Below are 21329 nucleotides of genomic sequence, written 5' to 3' on the forward strand. Positions count from 1 at the left end.
AGTGCAAGTTTTAAAACCAGAACTCTGTGCTCAAACCACTTACCAGTTTCTACTAAACCATCTTTCATTCTGCTGCAGGAGCTTTTTCTAAAACGTTATCTGATCCCAATGTTCAGATTTTAGTTGTGTGTACATTTTTGTGTTACATGCATAGAAAAAAGCATAAGAAAAAGTACGCTGAAATGTTAACAATGGTTATCTTTAGAAGGAAAGCTTATGTGGGACTTCTTTCTGAGACATTAAAACTTATGTTACTAAACTTTTAAATAGTAAGTGCGTATTTCTATGGCCAGAAAAAAAAAAATTTAAACAAAAGTAATCTAATAAAAAGTTCATCCGCTTCAAAATAAAGTCCAACATTTTTAATATTGACCAAAAAGCCTCATCTCCCAATGCTCGCAATAAACATTCTCTTTTTTTCAGACAAAGCAAACTCCAAATTCCTGGTACATCTAACTCTTTCGTGTACTGTGCCCTCACTCATGTTGACCACTCTCTGTTAGGAATGCAAAGACACTGCCTAGTTGACAAACTCCTACTCATTACTCAAAAGCCATGCTAAGACATCGGATCTTCTTGTGAAGCCTTTCCTGATACCCCAGGCAGTGCTATATGAGCCACATTGGAGCCTAAGGCAAAAGAAAAAGCAGTAATATTGATCTTGATTGTATTTAAAATTTTGGTATTCTGTATGCAGAATTTTAAAATTAATTGATATTTTAGAATATAAAATATGACTGAACTTGATTAATGAGTTTTTGTTAATCTTTCAAATTTTGCCTTGGATATGTCTCCTTGTAGCCCCAGCCTTGATTCCAGGTAAAATTTTCTGGACTCCATCTTCTCTGCTGCTTCTGATCTTGGACCTACCTCCACTGTGGAATTTATTGCATTTATATTTATTGATTATAGTTCCTGATGTATAGTCTTGTGCAGTCTCACTTTTTGCTCTGAGTCCTCATGATGTTTTGGGTCAGCACAGACATAAGAGATACATTTTAAATATGTGACAATAAGAAGAATAAATGTGAAACTTTAATTAGCTCTTAAATTTTCTGAGCTGGTTTCTTTATCAGTCAAATAATGAGAGATCAGATTATCTCAATGATACACAATTATTGATATTATACTCTTTCTATATATTAAAAATATAAACAATATTTTATATCATAAATAATATAAAAATAATATCCAACACTAATGTAGCTCTTATTATGTCCCAGGAACTTTTCTAAGTATTTAACAAGTATTAATTCATTTAATTCTCACAACAACTCTGTGAAGTAAGTGCTGTCATTAACTTCAATATACAGATATGGAAAATGAGGCTTCAAGTATCCAAGAGGTTTACCCAAAGCTTGTGTTTGAATCCAGGCAGTTTGGATCTCTAGTCTATGCTCTAAGCCCCTACACTGCCTCTCACAATAGTAATGCTTTTATATATAAGCATAAATATATAAATATATAATTGAAATAAAGATTTTATTTTCTAAATGTGAAAATACTATCGGTTACTCTAATTCTAACCCACAGTGAAATTCTAACTGACCTGAGACAAGACAATATTGTATGCTGTGACATTTCTTCCATAAGAGATACTTTCACTCTAAAAATACACTGGTTCATTTATCTAAGCAAAGGACATGATATGACCTAATCAAAGAGAATGAGAACATTTTGAATAGTGAGAGTAGTATAAAAATGAATAAGGTTTGGTAAGCCAGGTTTCCTGGGTGATGCTTAAAGGAAGGTTTAATAAAGCAGTCACTCAGGAACACACACAGTCAGCCAACCATGAAGCCAGACCCTCACCTGTGAGCCTGTGTGTGGGCTTGATACCCTCTGACAAGTGCAAACAATTGGCTGAAATCACTTCGTTAAATCAGGCTCTGAGCTTCAAGGGTATAACGGAAATAAACATCAGCTGATAGTAGTCACCTTGGCAAATGCCATTACTATAGTTGTAAGAAATCTTGTAATAAAATCTCTTTGATTTTATAAGAAATCATTTATTTATTTGTATTTATCATACAGGCTTGGATATTAGAGGTCCCTATGTGATCATAATAGGAATTCCTCTGGTCTCGAAGAAAAGGGAAGAAGAGGGGAAAGGACTGAAAAAGAAGACACATGGCTCCCAGAGCCACTTTTCAGTGAGGCAGTAACTCTGGGAAGCTTGTCAGGTGAATCTTCAAAAGTAGGGATGATATGAAATGACCAGAAAAAAAAAAAATCTCCTCCTCCTCACCTCCTCCACTGTACAATCAACAGCTATCCTTTACTCTTTATCTTTCTACTTGTTAAATTAAGTGTTATTGTACTTGAAGGTATTTCCGGTTCTCTGGTGCAACTCTGGGTACCAAGCCTTAGAGGGGATTAGTTGAGAAATCCTTTTGTCATGTTACGTAGCATTAGGGTGTGCGTCGGCACTGTGTGAGAGACTGGTAGAATTCCAAGTCAGAGAGATGGGCCACTGCCAGCAGGAGCTGTGGCCGGCCCTGTGTACAGAGTTGTGGGGCCGTGTTCACGTCCCCCTTCCTTCTGCTCCACATGATCTGCCCGAATACCAAAAGAAGCACAGTCACAGACTAATCCTAGACTTAGTGTCTATGAATTTCCAGAATTTATCTCCGTGTTACCATCTAAAGGGTCAGTAACATTTCCAAAAAAAAGTTAACTACTGATTTACAGATGGAAGAAGTAAACGACAGGACTCTGGCTTTGAAATTCAAAAACTCTTCCAACATTTTATGGAACTTAACCAAGAAGCAGACTGTAAATCTCTCCCACACAAAAATCTCTTGTATGCATTCACAAGGACTTATTAATTTGTGAGGGAAATTCCCAGGTGAATCTACCTGGGGAGGAGTGACAGAGCTTTATATCTATTTTCTTCTCCTAATATAACCATATAGACATTTTTGATAGCAAGGTTATATTTATTTGGAGAGAAGTAAAAATCAAACCTTAAACAAGTTAACTTCTTGTCCTTAACCCACCTGATTTACACTGATAATTTTTTTTATTATTATCCATCTCTGGGTGAGTTTTGTAATCCACGCATCCATATCAATTTTTCAAACTATCAAATTCTGACCAATATATTGCACTCCTATTTTGTTCCCTATGTTGGGAATTATGCTGTATCTGAGAAGAATTTGAAGTTATGATATGATTTCTGCTATACATGTGCTATCTGTCCAATGAGTCAAGATTAAGCATAAGTCATTCAAAAACCACTACTAGCTAATACATTCACAAGAAAGACATAAAGGAGAAATAGCTGTAGTTTGAATGGTCAGGAAGGTACAAAAGTAGGCCATAGATGGGAGCTTGTCATTTAATAGATGATGAGGAGGAGCTATAAACATGGGACATGAGGAAGAATTTCAGACATGGTTTCTTTAGGCACACGCAACATACTGCCCAACAGAAAAAACAGAAAGCTGGATGAATCCTGATTATGAAGGTCTTGAAAGTGAGACAAAGAAGAGTTGAAACTTGATTGACCTGAAGAATATTTTAGGGATATATCTGATGACAAAATGTGGGAAGTGTTAAAGGCAGTGCTTCCAGAGATGCACCCCCTGAAAAAAACAAAACAAAACAAAAAAAACCTTTTGAAGAAATCCAGGCATGAAGCAATGAGATCTTGAACCAAAGGGTGGCAGGAAGGATGGAAGGGAAGGGATAACTCCAGGATGCATTTCACAAGATAGGTTCTGAACTGAAGGATAGTGGTTTGGGGAGGTGAAGTAAAGGGAGGAGTCAAGATGACTCAGATGGTTCTAACCTGAGAGACAGCCTCATGTGGCTGGCACACCTGAGGATGGAGAAATTGGATGGGGCAAGCCTCAGCAGAAGATGAATGATGATGAATTCTGAGCTTCCCAGAACAAAGCCTACATTAATTTCAGCCAAACAACATAGAAAAGCGTATTGTTTACTGTAGGTCCCTCGACTATTACTATTAAATCATGAGTGTTATGGGGAGTATGATACACCCTGGAATTCTGTCCTCATGCACTTGTCTTTATTTCCATAAAAACACACCACACAAAAAGTCAGCAGCAAGAACAGGGCCAGATAAAAACCTCACTTCTTTGGCCTTCACAGCCTTCATCAGTGAGAGCCCTCATAAGTTCTTTCCTCTTAATAATTCAGATCCCAAAAGTATAACAACACCCATGTATCCCACAAACTGCCAATTAATCAATAATTCCAGTCTTTCTTCTTACATTTTTTCCCTAGAGCGGCTGACAAATTGAGTTCACTTTTACAACCATGTTCTATCTCTGATAGTACTAACAGGTGGTATGAAGAAGAAAATGGAGAGGTTGTAAACTCGAATGAGTCAAACTTTAGGATTGCCATTGTTGGCCTTCGTAACCTGGAAAAACCCACTGTGTGGGATGGGAGAAGGGAGGGAACTGTGGTTAAAATGAAGGCTCAGGCACATAGTAACTATGTGAACATTAGTAAATTACTTAACATTTCTCTGCCTTGGTTATCTTTAAAATAGGAATAGTCATATTCAAGGAGATGATGTAAGTATTAATTCAGGAAATCCATGCAAAGAACTTAGCAAGGTACCTGCTGATATTGTCAATAAAAGTTTACTCTAATTACTATTTTTATCACATTCATGAAGGCAAAAGTCATGCTTTGGAAGCCCAAAGACATGGTAGGAATGATAACGTTGCATTTACCCAAAGCTACTGAGTCACATCGGGATGGGTGGAATCAATATCACCCTCTGATAACACAAGTTTGGATATCATTCCAGTTGGCACTTTCCCTTGCCTTCCAACAGTCCCTGTTTCCAGATGTGGGATGGGTTGGCTTCTTCTCTTCTGAGGGGGCAGGGATATTCGAAAGTGACAGTCTTGAGACACTGGGCGTTTCATTCATCTCATGATCATATTTGTAGAATTTCCATTATGCTTTTAGTGATATTTCCACTAGAAAAATAATGCTTCTCATTAACTTTATAAAAATGTGACGTCTTGTTGGCAAGACTACATTTTTTTTTTTTTTTTTTTGGAGACTACTTATCTCACTATGGCAGGGTCTTACCACTCTTGAAAAGCAGTCGGCTCCTCACTGATGAGGAACTGTTTGCCTGCCCTTTCTTGAGAATGTACATATTAAAGGGAGACAGAAGTAACTCACTGCACATTATAGCTTGACTTCGCCTAAATGTGATTTGGGAGTTTGATTTGGTTTTGTTTGCTTTTGCTCCCTAAGCATAACACTTTGGCTTTAATGTTTGCCTCTTGACAAGCCACTGCCTGTAGCGATTACAAGAGGTTAGAGCTATTTCAAACTTGGCGCCTTAGCCCATTTCTTCTCCATGTGAACAGGAAGCATCTGGGATTCCTGCCAGCCTGTGGAAAGTTTTCTTTACTTGGAACTTATTATTTGCAGGAGCAAGTTACCTAAGCTGTTGGTGGCAACACAAAAGGGAGTAAGTGAAGGGAGATGATGCTGAAAGTATGCATTTTCCCCTGTCTGGCGATCACCACAGCAGGGACTGCAGCAGCTCCCTTATTCACCAGAAACCCAGTCTTCTCCAGAGCCCTCAGTCAGAAAGACTATGGAGGGAGTCCTTTGAGTTGATGATATTTACTCTGACTGATTTATCAGTGCTACATACCTGCCTGGCTAATCTGGGAGCAGAAGGCGCCCACGGGATGACAACTCCCATTTTCACCATAGCTGGGTTTCAACTGGGGTGTAGTCTGGAGTTTCATCCTCATTTCTCTATTGCCCAACTAGTACTGAAGAAGTCACTGTAGCCCAAAGAGGATTTTTAATTTGTTAAGCAGGAGTTGATTTCTGTGACACTAGAACTGCAATGCTTCCTGCAGAATTTGTCAAACAGAGGCAGCATTTCACATTAAAAACTATACATAATTCAGAATCTTCCTCTTGTCCATATTTTTACATTTCATGATAGAGATGGAGAAGGAATTTATATCCCTAATTTCTAATTTTTAGTCTACTTTTGTAAAACCTAACTAATTGAAACATGAAAAATTAGTACTGACTACTAGATGTAAGAAATGTCAGTCCACAGGCTTAAAACCATATCCTGGAACCAGACTGTCTGGGTTCAAATTCTGACACCACCACTTATTAACTGCAATCTTGGATGAGTTACTTCATCACTCTGTGCCTTGGTTTTCTTGACTGTGAAATGAATGACACAGCCATTACATAGTAGAAGATCAGGAAGTATTTATCATGATTATTACTAGCTCATTTTAATATTTTGGTATAGTAGATGTAAGAAACAAAGAAAAACAACAATGTTTAAAAAACAGAATTAAAAAACCTAAATCCAAACTGTCATTTTGAAGTTATTCCCTCTCTATCACAAGGGAGGGGGAAAGAGTAACTGCATCTATACCAGTTTTAGATTCTCTACATTACTCTACAGAATAGTAAGTACCTCCAATGGTAAAATTACATTTTATACTCTATTGATTATAGGGTGAGCTGAAATCTTGGACATACTTTACATTTGAATCTATGCATAAGAGGATAAAATACCACACAAATCTCATGGAAAATGATTTAGTAAAAGTAGTTTTTAATGCCTTTCTCTCTTACTGCACATGATGGAATTTTGGCAAATTAAAATATCCTTGGGTCCCAGTGTTCTCATCTGTAAATTGAGAGGGTCCCATTCAGTTCTAATAACAAACCAATAGACTATTTTCTAGACTTCTTGGAGGTCTGAGAGACCAATAAAAATACTTTTAATGTTTCAATTTTTCTACAGTTTTGTTCCCTCCTCCCCACAATCACCTCAAAACCAATTATCATTACAGTATGATAACAGATTCATAGTTAAAAATGGTTATTCATTTCCTTTTGGACTGTGTGTTTTGCAGAGCCTTTTATTTGGTCTATGAAGCACTTGTCATATAGTTTTTTTGTTCAAGCTTTTCTTCATAATTTAATGGGATAATAAGAGCTCTCCATGATTTTCCCCCATGAATCTCTAAATCCTATTGGTTTAGTCGCTAAGTCGTGTCTGACTCTTATGACCCCATGGTCTGTAGGCTCCTCTGTCCATGGAATTTTCTAGGCAAGAGTACTGGAGTGAGTTGTCATTTCCTTTTCCACTAAATCCTACTGCGCTGTGCTTGGTCGCTAAGTCATGTCTGACTCTTTGCGACCCCATGGACTCTAGCCTGCCGGGCTCCTCTGTCAGTGGGGATTCTCCAGGCTGCCATGCCCTTTTCCAGGGGATCTTCCTAATCCAGGGATCAAACCCAGATTTCCCACATTGCAGGCGGATTCTTTACCATCTGAGCCACGAGGGAAGCCCTTCCAACACTATGCAATGGAATTAATCTGTTATAAAGAACTAATATATGCACAATATGAAGAAAATAAAATTATAATGTTTTTATAAGCAACCTAATCAAATCTCATCAATAACTCTACAAAACAATTTGTGCAAAAGTCCTTTAGAAATGATTAAGTGAAATTCAAATGTAAGGAATTATTTATTCTAGCACCAAGAGTTTAAATGCTTCACACTAACTGAATCAATATTTTCTTTTGAATTATCATATTGTGTATGATTCAAATAGATTCCACCATGGCTCTCATCTTACTTCTTAAGACCAGGTGATTGAAAAGCACTGTACTTATTTTTAAAAGCCACTAGCTCATTATTCTCTTTACAAATACTTCAGCACAGTATTCTTTTATTTGGTGAGTTACCATAATTTATCTGAAATGCGATTTGATTTCTCATAAATCTTATTTACAAGCTTTTTAGGAGATGGCTGCTTTGTGAAACATGAGACATCTGACTAGACTTTACTCTTCTCCAAGAAACTGACTCCAAAGTTTAAAAACAAAAGTAAGAACAACCTTGGTCAAATCTGAGGGGTTAAAAGCTCATCCTGCTCAATTCTGAAGACTTTTCTGAATCTCTTCCACATTTCATCCAAGATCCAAAAGAAATCATGAACTGAGTTGGGCCCTGTGCCAGTTTTATAACTTGGTAATTATTAAATGTAACTAACCAATATTAATTGGAAAACAATTTTCTTTTAAACTAAATGTTTTGATACAAATGCACCGTTCAAATATTAGCCCAGAAGAGAGATGAGATTTTTATAATGCTCTGGATTTCATCATTCAGTTGGTTAAATTCCAGTCTATGGCTTCTCCCATGATACAAAAGTAAAGGATGATCTAGCTTGAGATGGCTGCCTGTTTGTGTTGCACACAACATGGTGATATTTATGAGTTATCTGTGACAAATGATAAGTGATTTAAAATTTTATAAAGATTAAAATATATTCTGGCTTCTACATATTATAGTTTTCCAGATAAACAGTACAGGCTCAACTTCTTACTCTTTTAATTCAAAAGACTGAATAAAAGACATATTAAGTATTTATACAAATATTGATATTTCCAATTGGAAAAATTACTCAAAAAATGAATTTTAGAATAAAGCACTAAAGTGGTAGCAAAATAAATTTTAACCAGAATCCAAAAGTTAGAGAAATAAACAAATGTCATTTACTTACAAGTTGGCTTTGGTTTTGGAGGAAATTTGGTCCGGGTAATAGCCAAAATTATGAAAATCATAACTGGCCATAAAATCAAGACAAGTGTCCAAAGCTGCAAAGTAACGACAGAAAAAATGTTAATTATATTGCTAAACCAAAACATCTGACAAGAAGAACATTATTCTACAAAATTCCAATACAAACTAGATATTTGCCTATAAATGTTATTAATAAGAAAAGAATGAGATTTTTAAAAATGTAAGAGACCTTGAAATAAATGCAATAAGGAATTTTCCAGGTTTAAAACCTTTAAATGATCTTCTGAAGCCTGCTTTCCAGTGACCTTTCTTAACTACCCCAAGAATGATGATCTTAAAAGTCAAGTATGATCAGGAAATTCCTAACTTGAAAATCTTAGAGCTTCCTGGGTGTTTGTTGAATAAGGCTTAACATGATAAACAGGGCATACAAAACCCAACCTAATTTCAACCAAGACATATCTTACCACTTCCAGTATTAGCATGCTAAGCCCAGGTATAAAGATTAGTTTGTGACATTGGATAATAACTCAATAAACATTATTGAACAAGTGAATGAATGAATGATTGCTGAGCCACCAGGGAAGCCCTCAATGAATGTTAGAGAAATTTCTGTTAGAGAATTTCACTGTAAGACACTTAAGGAGCAGTTTTCCTCCCCATTTAAACATGATTCAGTTCATAAGACACCATCAACTTAATATTTTACATATCTATAAAGTTCGTTCCAGAGCAGTGAAAAACATGTATTCACAAGATAGCTCAGTTGGTAAAGAATCTGCCTGTAATGCAGGAGACCTGAGTTCGATCCTTAGGTTGGGAAGATGCCCTGGAGAAGGGATAGGCTACCCACTCCAGTATTCTTGGGCTTCCCTTGTGGCTCAGCTGGTAAAGAATCTGTCCGCAATGTGGGAGACCTGGATTCGATCCCTAGGTTTGGAAGATCCCCTGGAGAACGGAAAGTCTACCCACTCCAGTATTCTGGCCTGGAGAATTCCATGGAATATATAGTCCACGGGATCACAGAGAGTCAGACACGACTGAGCGACTTCCACTTTTCTTTTCACAAGAACATTAACTGTGATATGCAAGCAATTTGAGTGCTTGAACCAAACCACACAGAACATTTTTCTGTAAGTCAAACTTGAACTATGTTTCTGATTATGCAGTCAGACGCATTTTCATTCCTCCCTCATTTTTCAGAGACGATGTGCTTCTGCCAAATCTCAATCTACTGCCTGGGGCTCTTCAGTTCTCCGAAACAATCTAGACCCATTCAACTACCAATCCGTAAGTAATGTTTAACCTAAATTTTCCATGAACATCTCCATGTGTCTCCATTAGCACTGACCTCCTTGCTGGCAGATATGTCACCACATTCTTTGGCTTTGGATTTAAGGGCAGTTTTAAAAAATGGAGCAAGTTGACTATTGATCCTAAGGTACTAAGTTTAACCACAACATAAAAGCTTGCAGACAGGCTCGCAGCTACAGCAGTGTTTCTCAAGCATTAATATGCATGCAAAATCACCTAAGGATCTTGTAAACACATAGATTCAGATTCAGTAGATCTAAGGCTGGCTAGAGGTACTGTATTTCTTTCTAACAAGCTCCAGGTAAGTGCTGCTGTTGCTGCGGTCCATGGACCACTCTTGGAATAGAGTGATTCTAAATGCATATTACCCCACTGAACTAGCAGAACTGTTTAGTGTTGGAATATTTTTGTTGGAAAGTTCCTTTGAGCTCACCTATTGAACAGAATTCTGGGCATTTGTAAACTTGGATAGAAAAAAAATTATATTTTTAATTTCTCCAGCTTATGACTGAAATAATATTTCCAATAATGGAAATTAATGTAGTATTTCCAATAATGACAAATGTAGACTAGGAACTACAACATTATTATAAGCACCTGTGACCTTGTCACCTATAGAAACCACAGATATTTTCAAATCATATTAGTGCTGTTACAGATACTTCAAAGTACTGTTTGTATTCATCATAGAATTACAATTAGAATTGTCATGGATTCACCTTTATTTATTTAATGCTATATAAACATATATTACCATATCATGAACTTGCATTTTGATACTTAAAAACTGAATATCTATATAATTGGTTTTATCTGTAATGCTATTTTTTTCTTGATTTAAAAACATTATTCTTAGAAGGACCATAGGCTTCGCCATGTTGGCCAAGACATCCACAGCACAGAAGTGGTTAAGAAGCCTTGATCTGATCCAGCTCCCTTTTTTATTCTTTGGCCGCAGAAGGTTAGCATAATTAATCCAAAGTTAGATATCCAGTTGGGAAGCAGAGCAGGGGACAAGGATCTGGACACCTGATACTTAAACTAGCATTAAAAAAAAAATGATACCACTCCAAGGAACAAATAAGAAAGTACTACAGGAAGTGTATAGGAATAATATGTGCTATGAAAATATAAGATGTGTTACTATTCTAGCCTAGTCTCTGATATGTTCAAAAATTAGTCTAGATCTAGAAGATCCTAGATACAAGGTACCATTTTTATTCCATGTGACTCATCTGAAAAGTCGACTATAAGGAATTAAGGTTAAAAATATTTGATGTTTGTGGATTTACTGGTTTTATATTTAAATTCATAGTTATTCTTTTAAAAATATATTCATCTGAGTAGGTTTAGTGCCCCAAAGCTACTTTTAGGAACATCCATTCATTTTCCATAGCAACCTCATGAGAATTCAGTGAGCAACTGAAATCAAATACACCAACACAAAGTCACATTCACATTCAAATAAGGGACATTTGTCACGGGTTATCTTTAAGTTATCGTTTGGTTGATCTAATTTGATGGTTTCATGAGTACGTTTCAGTAAATCCTGAGATTAATTTTAGACATGATTTAAATCCAAACAAAAAATGCAATCTGTATTGGAGTAGTTTAAGGTAATTTAGACCCTGTTACAGGTAAAATCCATAGCAAGCCCATAAACAATGTATTATCACAAGATTTCCCTCAGGATTTTATGTCAGAGAGGTCTGGAGAACATTTCTGCATACAGCACCATAGAAGGATAATAAATCCAAAGCCCTCCACATTGTGATCTTGGAAATGTTAAGGTTGACAAGTTAATCACAAAAGCAAGAAATAAGCAAATTTAAAATTTTCATAGCAGCAGGATTGCTTGCAACACCATTCTAAATATTATCATAAACAACCTAGAAGCAATGCAATGCCATGGATCTAAATACTAAACCAATGAGCTGTAACTTTGTTTGTTTGGAATAAATGCTGAAATATTGATTTTACATAAACATACATCAGAGCTACTTGAAAACTCTGGGAAAAGTAGTTTTTAAGAGTTTCATACTTTTGCTAACATTTTAATCATGTTTCATGTGCCTCTATACCTCACTTGCATTCCACCTCCCCTGCACTCTTGATATCTAATGGCATATGCACACTGAGTAATTTACAGTTTTCTAGTGGGCCATGTGGAGAAGGAAATGGCAACCCACTCCAGTGTTCTTGCCTGGAGAATCCCAGGGACAGGGGAGCCTGGTGGGCTGCCGTCTACGGGATCGCACAGAGTCAGACACGACTGAAGCGACTTAGCAGCAGCAGCAGACCGTGGCATTTGTCTCTTTTTATCTCTCCACAGTTTATTTTCTATTGATATGTTCCCTTCTGGTTTTTTCCTCTTCACTGTTTTTTTCTGAAAAATTCAGTGCCCAAAATTCCTTAGGTGGAGCAAGCAAGGTCAGTCCACACCAGGACTCAGGGCACCACGGTGACACAGTGAGGGAAGTGGGTCCCTACCAAGGTGAAGAGGATACCCATGATACAGCAGCCAGGCACTGGGGTGTCAGGACCCAAGTTGGGTAAGGAGGGTGTCTGTGCAGGGCAGGGAGCAGGTGACTGGTTTCACATAGGAAGGTTCACCGAAAGTAAGTATATCCCCCATTAGAGGAGCTGGGCTTTCTCACTATCCAACAGGGAGATTATAAACATGCAAAAGGGGGAAACTAGAATGAACTCTGTAGTATCAGGTTAGAAGTAAAGATATAAAGGCTGTGAACTACTAGTTCATGAACTATAGCTAGAAATGTGTGTACAACTTATTTCTTTCTTTCCAGTCCCACAAGTAGTTTCTGCCTCATTGTATAATTTCTCTGTCCCAGTCCTGGGAATACCTATTTTTTCAAGAAAGACTAGCTTCTATTAGAGGATGAGAGGTAAGTATGCTCATTGCTATTGGGCTATCACTGTTTTCCAGGCTGAAAAGAGCTATAAAATATATGTAGAATGTATATAGATACAGAGATAGTTAGATACATACATGCATACATAAATTTAAAGAAATAGATAGGCAGACCAATAGATAGAAGGGTGCCAGACATACTGCTCAGAGAATCTCAGAGAACGTTGGAGATACATCAATAAAACACAGATACGTGCTAGTGGCCAAATTTGAACATCAAATCTGACCCACTGGCCAAAATTAAACATTAAAAGACTTGATAATAAAAGAGTATATCTTTATCTAACTGTATAAACTAAGACTCCATGAGTTTATGTAAATAGGAATAAATGTATACAGAAAGAGATACATTGAAAGCTTAATGAGAAACACAAATACGTACATGGTCACAAAGTATTTCCCCATAGAAAGTGAAGTTGCTGAATCGTGTCCAACTCTTTGCAACCCCATGGACTGTAGCCTGGTAGGCAAGAATTCTCCAGGCAAGAATACTGGAGTGGGTTGCCATTTCCTTCTCCAGGGGATCTTCCTGACCCAGGGATTGAACCTGGGTCTCCCACATTGAAGGCAGACACTTTACCCTCTGAGCCACCATAAAGTGAGACAAATTGACACCATGCACCACCTGATGTGTCATAATATGAAAAACAGAGCATCGTTCTGCGGTATTCCTTCCAGAGATAAACAACCCAAGTCTCTACAAAACAGGGCTTCCCTGGAGGCTCAGAGAATAAAGAACTGGCCTGCAATGCGGAGACCTGGAATCAATCCCTGGGTTAGGAAGAACTCCTGGAGGAGGGCATGGCAACCTACTCTAGTATTCTTGCCTGGAGAATCCCCATGGACAGAGGAGCCTGGTGGGCTACAATCCATGGGATCACAAAGAGTTGGACATGACGGAGCAACTAAGCACAGCTACAAAGCAACAGAAACCCTACGAAACAACTGGTCTTAGATGTTCAAAAGGTGTCAGGGTCATGAAAGTCAAGGATGATTATTGAACAGGCACAAACTAAAGACATGAAAACTAGATACAGAACATGATTCTAAATCATGTCTTTTTTCTATAAAGGACATGTTTGGGAGAACTGGTGATGCTTGAATTGGATCTAAGAATTTAATGGTGGCACTGGCTTATGCACCACCAACATTCATTCAAGAAACTAAGATCATGGCATCCGGTTATATCACTTCATGGCAAATAGATGGGGAAACAATATAAACAGTGACAGACTTAATTTTCTTGGGCTCCAAAATCACTGCAGATGGCAACTGTAGCCATGAAATTAAAAGAAGCTTGCTCATCAGGAAAAAACCTACGAAAAACCTAGACAGTGTATTAAATTGCAAAGACATCACTTTGGCAACAAAGATCTGTACAGTCAAAGCTGTGGTTTTTCTAGTAGTCATGTATGGATGTGAGCACTAGACCATAAAAAAGGTTGTAAAAGTGAAAGTCGCTCAGTAGTGTCCAACTCTTTGCAACCCCATGGACTATATAATCCATGGATTCTCTAGGCCAGAATACTGGAGTGAGTTGCTGTTCCCTTCTCCAGAGGATCTTCCCAACTCAGGGATTGAACCCAGGTCTCCTTCATTGTAGGCAATTATCTTTACCAACTGAGACACCAGGGAAGCCCAAAGAAGGCTGAGCACTGAAGAACTGACACTTTTGAACTGTGGTGTTAGAGAAGACTCTTGAGAGTCCCTTGGACTACAAGGAGATCAAACCAGTCAATCCTAAAGGAAATCAGTCCTGAATGTTCATTGGAAGGACTGTTCATTGGATGCTGAAGCTGAAACTCCAAAACTTTGGCAACCTGATGCGAAGTACTGACTCATTGGAAAAGACCTTGATGCTGGGAAAGACTGAAGGCAGGAGAAGCGGGTAACAGAGGATGAGATGGCTGGATGGCATCACCAACTCAATGGACATGAGTGTGAGCAAGTTCTGGGAGATAGTGATGGACAGAGAAGGCTGGTGTGCAGCAGTCCATGGGGTTGCAAAGAGTCAGACACAACTGAGCAACTGAAGGACAATGACTGGCTTATGTTGGAAGATGTCCTTGTTTGTGAAGTATGCACACCAAATTATCTGAGATAATGGGGCATCAACCTCAACGAGCTCTCGAAAAAATATATATTTGTACTGTTCTTGCAACTTTAATTTTAAATTATTTTAAAATTTGAAAAAATTGAAATTATTTTAAAAGTAATTCCTTTTGAGAATCCAGAACCCCTTTTTTAAAGACAGCAAGAGAAGGGACAAAAGACCAAGAAAAGAGATTTTAAAAAACATGCTTTATATCCAAGGATGTCTATCTTTTGCGTGCATATGGTAAGGTTTGGAGAATTAATGATGACAACAGGACATATTTCAGTGGCTTTGAAATCAGTGAGGTCATCCACTCAAAATTCTAGGTTTAAATCTTAATAAATTCCTTGAATAAACTAAATGTAAATTCACTCTAAATTTTCCATTTAGTGCTGATCTGTAGTAATTTTTAACTCAATTGAATTACCTAGAAACATTTACCTCTGTATTTGCTGAGAACTATTGTTTCAAATCTTTAAAAAACTTTCAAATCTAATTTTCTAAAAAAACCTTGGCAAAGCACATAATTTCAACTTTATGTCATTTACATTCCATTACTTTGTTAGAACCTTTTATTTCAATTATTGTTAGTCTTCCTAATTCTATACGTAGCCACCATTTTTATTATTTTCATTAAAAGTAAATAATAAAATAAGATACAGTAAACTTCAAATTACTGTGTTACTATATATTTAAAAATTTGAGAGAACTACTGTTATTTGAATGCCTGTGAATCAGATATTTACTCTCTAGTCTTAATCATGTTGTTGTTTGTTGTTCATAGCTTAAGTCCTGTCCAACTCTTTGTGACCCAAAGACTGCAGCATGCCAGGATTCCCCATCCTTCACTATCTCCTGGAGCTTGCTCAAATTCATGTCCATTGAGTAGGTGATGCCATCCAATCATCTCATCCTCTGCTGCCCTCTTCTCCTTCTGCCTTCAATCTTGCCCAGCAACAGGGTCTTTTCTAATGAGTCGGTTCCTTGCATCAGGTGGTCAAAGTACTGGAGTTTCAGCTTCAGCATCAGTCTTTCCAATGAATATTCAAGATTGATTTCCTTTAGGATTGACTGGTTTGACCTCCCTGCAGTCCACGGGACTGTCAAGGGTCTTCTCCAGCACCATAACTCAAAAGCATCACCGACTCAATGGACATGGGTTTGGGTGGACTCCGGGAGTTGGTGATGGACAGAGAGGCCTGGCGTGCTGCGGTTCATGGGGTCGCATAGAGTTGGACATGACTGAGAGACTGAACTGAACTGAAACTAATAAAATGTGCATGTCTGTTATGTGTCAGACACCATAAAGAACAAGCAGATTCAAATGTTTGGAACAATTAAAAAGGCTTAAGGGAGTAAATGTGTATGGATCCAAAAGACATAAAAGGGCTTGGAACATTTGACCATGTAGCTGAGTGAATTGTGCAAGATCAAATTCATTTTAATCTGATTTAGAATTCAATTTGGAATTTCAGTTTAATTCTAAATTGTTTAATCAAACATTATTTTAATGCATGGACCAACCTATTTCAAAATTTTCAAGTCTTTCTTTTTATTTAGCCACTGTGAGAGAAAGTTAAATGAGCAAGGTGAGGATGAGGGAGGAAGTGTCAAATTTGATCCAATGTTAAAAGTTTATCAAGTTGTGGGAATATCTATGATAGAAAAATTAGGTCTGTCATCAACTGAGCTAAAATGTGATCCGCCAGCTAAATAGTTACAAAAGCAGAAAATAAATAGGTGTAGTTATTCTTCTTTCTTTGGGTCATGAGTCTGGAATTCGATTCCACTTCTATAGAGATTTGTAGTCACTTTTTGATATGCTTATTTAGAACCCATCTTCTTAATGAAGGATAAATTCTTATCTTGCACTACCTAGCCTTCAAGCCGCCAGTCTCTTTGCTGTCCCAGGACTCTGTTTCCTGTCATTAACTGTCATCTCATTAGGTAAGCCTCCCTGTTGCTAACCATATCCGGTGGAATGTATGCTCATTTTTCCATTATTTTTTAGAGTTAAATTACAAGCCCAGCAGGGTAGCAACTCCATCTAATTGATTTTCTCTATTACCTAACATTTCTGTTGGTATCTAATGTATTTTTTTCACACTCCTCCAAGTATTCATTTTTTGCAATAGAATTGAGAATTGACATTACCACTAATGTTAAAAAAACAGCAATATCTAAAGTCCCCTTAGTGAATATGATCTCTTTGTTGATGGGCTGAACTCTGAGCAGGGATTAGAGAATATTGGGAAAGGAAACTAAATTTAGGAGCAATAGTGAAATAGCAGGAGGTAATCGAAAGAAGAGATCCATTTTTGGTAAAATCTAACTTTGCATTTTAAAATTCACTATATGATTCTGGATAGGTTCCCTTGAGCTCTCAGGGACCCTGTAAAATCAAGGCAGTTAGACAATTCCAAATAGTTCAGAATTCTGACATTTGATTTTACAAAAGAGAAACATTAGCGCTAAGAATAATTTTGATGGAAGTCACCTCAAAAATTAAAGATTCTGTCTTCCCTTTTTTTGCAGCCAGCTCATCTCTGAGACAGTACAGTGTTTTAAAATTGTTCTTTCAGTTTCTAGGCTAATATATACTTTTATAATAAACTTCCTAACTAATCCCCATTCGACTTTAATAATTTTACTATATTTTTACTTGTTTTTTCCCTGTATTTGTTTCTCCATTTGTAGATTCCTAACTTCTTCCTCTAGACTGTCCTTCCCATTGCCTTGCTTTGTGATAGACTCTCTTGAAAACAAAGTGAAAGAGGATGTCATGGAGGTGATGCTAGCATTTTTCTTTAACATTCACTAAGGACTATACGTGGGCTTCCCTGGTAGCTCAGCAGTAAAGAATCCACCTGCAATGCAGAAGGCATAAGAGACGTGGGTTTGATCCCTGGATTGGGACGATCCCTGGAGGAGGGCATGGCAACCCACGCCAGTATTCTTGCCTGGAAAATCCCATGGACAGAGGAGCCTGGAGGGCTACAGTCCATAGGGTCACAAAAAGTCAGACGTGCCTGAGCACGCAGACACACAAGGACCATACATCTCCAGTGCACACAACTTAATTTCTACTTTCCTAAGGGTATATTTTTAAAGTGCCATATTCAGAACAATTGCTAAGTAGAGATAAAGATACTTGCACTTTAAATAACTGTTTGATGGATGACAAAAGTCCAGTTCCTATACACAGACTATATCCTCTCTCAAAGTTATATACTCCTTTTTACGTTCAGTCTTCTAATTTGTCTGTATTTTCTCTTTTAACATTTGTAAAACTCTTATCTCCTTCAATATTTTTCAAGCCTAATTTTCCAACCTCTTGAGTTTCTCTTTCTTCCCTCATAAGTGACACTGACCCATGCATGTCCTTCCACCTATTTTGTCATCGAGCTTCTTTTCCAATACGAAGATAGAGGATTGGCTCCAGGTAAAACTATGAGAAAGTGAAGTGAAGTCACTCAGTCATGTCCAACTCTTTGCGACCCCATGGACTATAGCCTACCAGGGTCCTCTGTCCACGGGATTTTCCAGGCAAGAATACTGGAGTGGGTTGCAGTTTCCTTCTCCAGGGAACCTTCCCAATCAAGGGATTGAACCTGGGTCTCCCTCATTTCAGGCAGATGCTTTACCATCTGAGCCACCAGGGAAGCCCTAAAAACTGAGAAAGTATACCTTTATTTGTCCTCTAGCTTTCCATTTAGAATTGTCCTTCCTTCTCCTTTTGGCACCACCATTTTCTAAAGGTCTCATGCGTCCCTCTAGTTGCTCATAATGGATTCAAGTGGGCCTTTGGTATTGTCCCAAATTTTAGACTTTAATGATCTCACTTTCTGCAAACCAAGACTTATCTGTCCTGAGTCACATTCTTTTAAGGTGCTCAAGGAAATCAGTCCTGAATATTCTTTGGAAGGACTGATGCTGAAGCTGAAACTCCAATACTTTGGCCACCTGATGCGAAGAACTGACTCATTTGAAAAGACTTTGATGCTGAGAAAGATTGAAGGCGGGAGGAGAAGGGGACAACAGAGGATGAGATGGTTGGATGGCATCACCGACTCAATGGACATGAGTTTGAATCAACTCCAGGAATTGGTGATGGACAAGGAGGCCTGGCGTGCTGCAGTCCATGGAGTCACAAAGAGTCAGACACAACTGAGCAACTGAACTGAACTGAACTGAAGATCTGAATCATTTGATGTCACAAAATGAACTAGTAGTTCATGTATTTTCTTTCCCTAGTCAAAGTATATTACTGGGGACTTTCAAGGATTCTGGCTACATAGGAATAATATAAGTCATCATAGTGAAAACATGTTAGCACGCCTGACATCCATCTTCTTTAAATGTGCCATGTCCAGCAGAAATTGACTAAAATGGAGAAAAGCACTAAAGTAGAATATTGATATCCCAGCTACTTTACAGAATAGGAAGGAACTTATTAAAGCTTCTAAAGATAAAATTTCTCAACGAAAAAGTTTATTTACCTGAGGGATTTTATTTTTAATTTTTAGGTAAAATGGAGTTGTAAGGAAAATGTACCACTTCAGCATTCAGCTTATCAGCAACAGTTACAAGTCTTCAGTTTCGCTATTCTTTTAACTACTGAGTTTTCATCACTTAGGAATTTTACTGTATATAAATTTCTTCCTCTCTCCCATACTCCCTTCACCTGAATTTCCTTTCACCATTTCTTTAAATAAACTATGACATGGACATTTCCCAAATCCATCTATAATTTATTTGCCAAATGTTTCACCATTTATACAGCACATTTGGTTCTTTCCACCCTATGAGACAGATATGGTAGACCTGATGCCCATTTTAGAGATGGGAAAACCAGTGCTCAGAGAAATTGTGATATGACATTTAAGTCATGTGGCTGGTGAGGAACAGAACCAGGAAGCTAATTCTTGCCTTCTGACCACAAGCACCAGACTCTTTCCCTGCTAAATTTCACACAGAACCTACCATGGGAAAATTATAGAAAGTTTCACTTTTGTGTTGTTTCCAATTTAAAAACTGAAATTAAAATATTAATGATTTAAAATTTTATGTTCAATACCCACACCCATACAATCACAGAATGCCTTGTGATTTTAAATCCTACCCACCAAATTCACAAAGGCAAATCAACTTCTCCCTATTAATATATACACCAGAACACTTAAGTACGGTGTCAGGCACTGCAAGCAAACCTAGAGTGAGATAAGATATATAGACACAATTTTGGCATATTATTTGTAAATATTTATATAATTCATTTTAGGCTGGGATAAAGTATACTGAGTGCCTTTCTGGACTTCTCCAGTTTTCTAACATTCTTCTCAATATGCAATACCTCACTAAAGTCAGGTCCTTTCTCAGTCTCCTGGCATCCTATCTGGTAAGGATTTCACAGCTGGCTATATAATTTAAAAAGCAAACATGAATGTAAGAGCTCAAAAAATAAGCAGACTGGAGCAGTAAAGTGATTCAATAACACTCTTAAAGCTTGGCATATATATTGACCCTTGTTTGGCATTTCTAGTAAATAATTTTTAAATACTCAAAATTTCGTAGATGATTTTCTATACCAACAGCCCTCAAACTATTTTCTTTCCATATATTTCTTATCAATTCACATTTCTATCACTTTTGGTTTTCAAGTACAGTTCAATCCCATTTATTGAAAACTTTCATCTGAAACTTTTCTTCATCTCATTTTTAACAGAATTTGTTAAGTAAATTCCTGAAAGCTTTTGGCCACAAATCTAGAATTCAGCACAAGTTCCAATTCAACCAGTAACAAGATGTATCCGTTTCTTTGCCTGGGGCATGTCCTGGTTTATTCTTTTAATTTACTGAAATCAAAAGGCAGATTTGGGAGCATGTTTAGACTCGCCCCATGAGCTGTAAAACAGATGCAGAGATGATCTCTAAATATCTTATTTCTGCTTTAGAAAGTGATTTAAAACTCTTCTTTTTTTTACCTCTCATTAACTCTACATTTTAAAACGGTCTGGAACATTGCCCCCATGACCCCACTCCCTTGTTTTACTCACCGGCTGTCTTTTGACACCCAGCCAGTTTTTCCAGACCAGAACCCGAAGCTGATGAAGCTGGGAAGCCATCCTTCAAGATGCCACAAACAAGAGAATTCCTCTTTTTTCCTCCACCCCTCAAAAGAAGAATTGGTTCCCCGTCCAACTTGCTGTGTGTCAATGGGTCAGGAGCCTATTCATGGCATAGCTTTCCTGGGAGCTGGGGTAAGAAACCCACCGATCTTCTCTTTCTGCTGGATTTTTCTCTTGGGTTAATCCTGCCCAAGGAGCACTTCTCAACCAGCTCTTCCCCTCAAACGATGATCCAGGCCAGGATCTTTTGGTGGTGTTTGCTTATTTTAAAATAACATC

The 21329-nt window shown here is 37.6% G+C and overlaps 1 protein-coding gene across 1 annotated transcript in view; it reads right to left on the reverse strand.

Annotated features, from left to right (window-relative positions):
- The window catches only part of ABCA12 (ATP binding cassette subfamily A member 12), a 199564-nt gene extending 178517 nt beyond the window's left edge, over positions 1 to 21047 (reverse strand). Inside the window, exons 1-2 of the mRNA NM_001191294.2 lie at positions 20979 to 21047; positions 8562 to 8655 (exon numbers count right to left, since the gene is read on the reverse strand). Coding sequence (NP_001178223.2) covers positions 8562 to 8655; positions 20979 to 21047 — 163 coding nt within the window. The remainder of the gene's footprint in view (positions 1 to 8561; positions 8656 to 20978) is intronic.
- Positions 21048 to 21329: the final 282 nt, after the last annotated feature.

Source organism: Bos taurus, chromosome 2, assembly GCF_002263795.3.
Source record: "Bos taurus isolate L1 Dominette 01449 registration number 42190680 breed Hereford chromosome 2, ARS-UCD2.0, whole genome shotgun sequence".
In the NCBI taxonomy this organism is placed as follows: Eukaryota; Metazoa; Chordata; class Mammalia; order Artiodactyla; family Bovidae; genus Bos; species Bos taurus.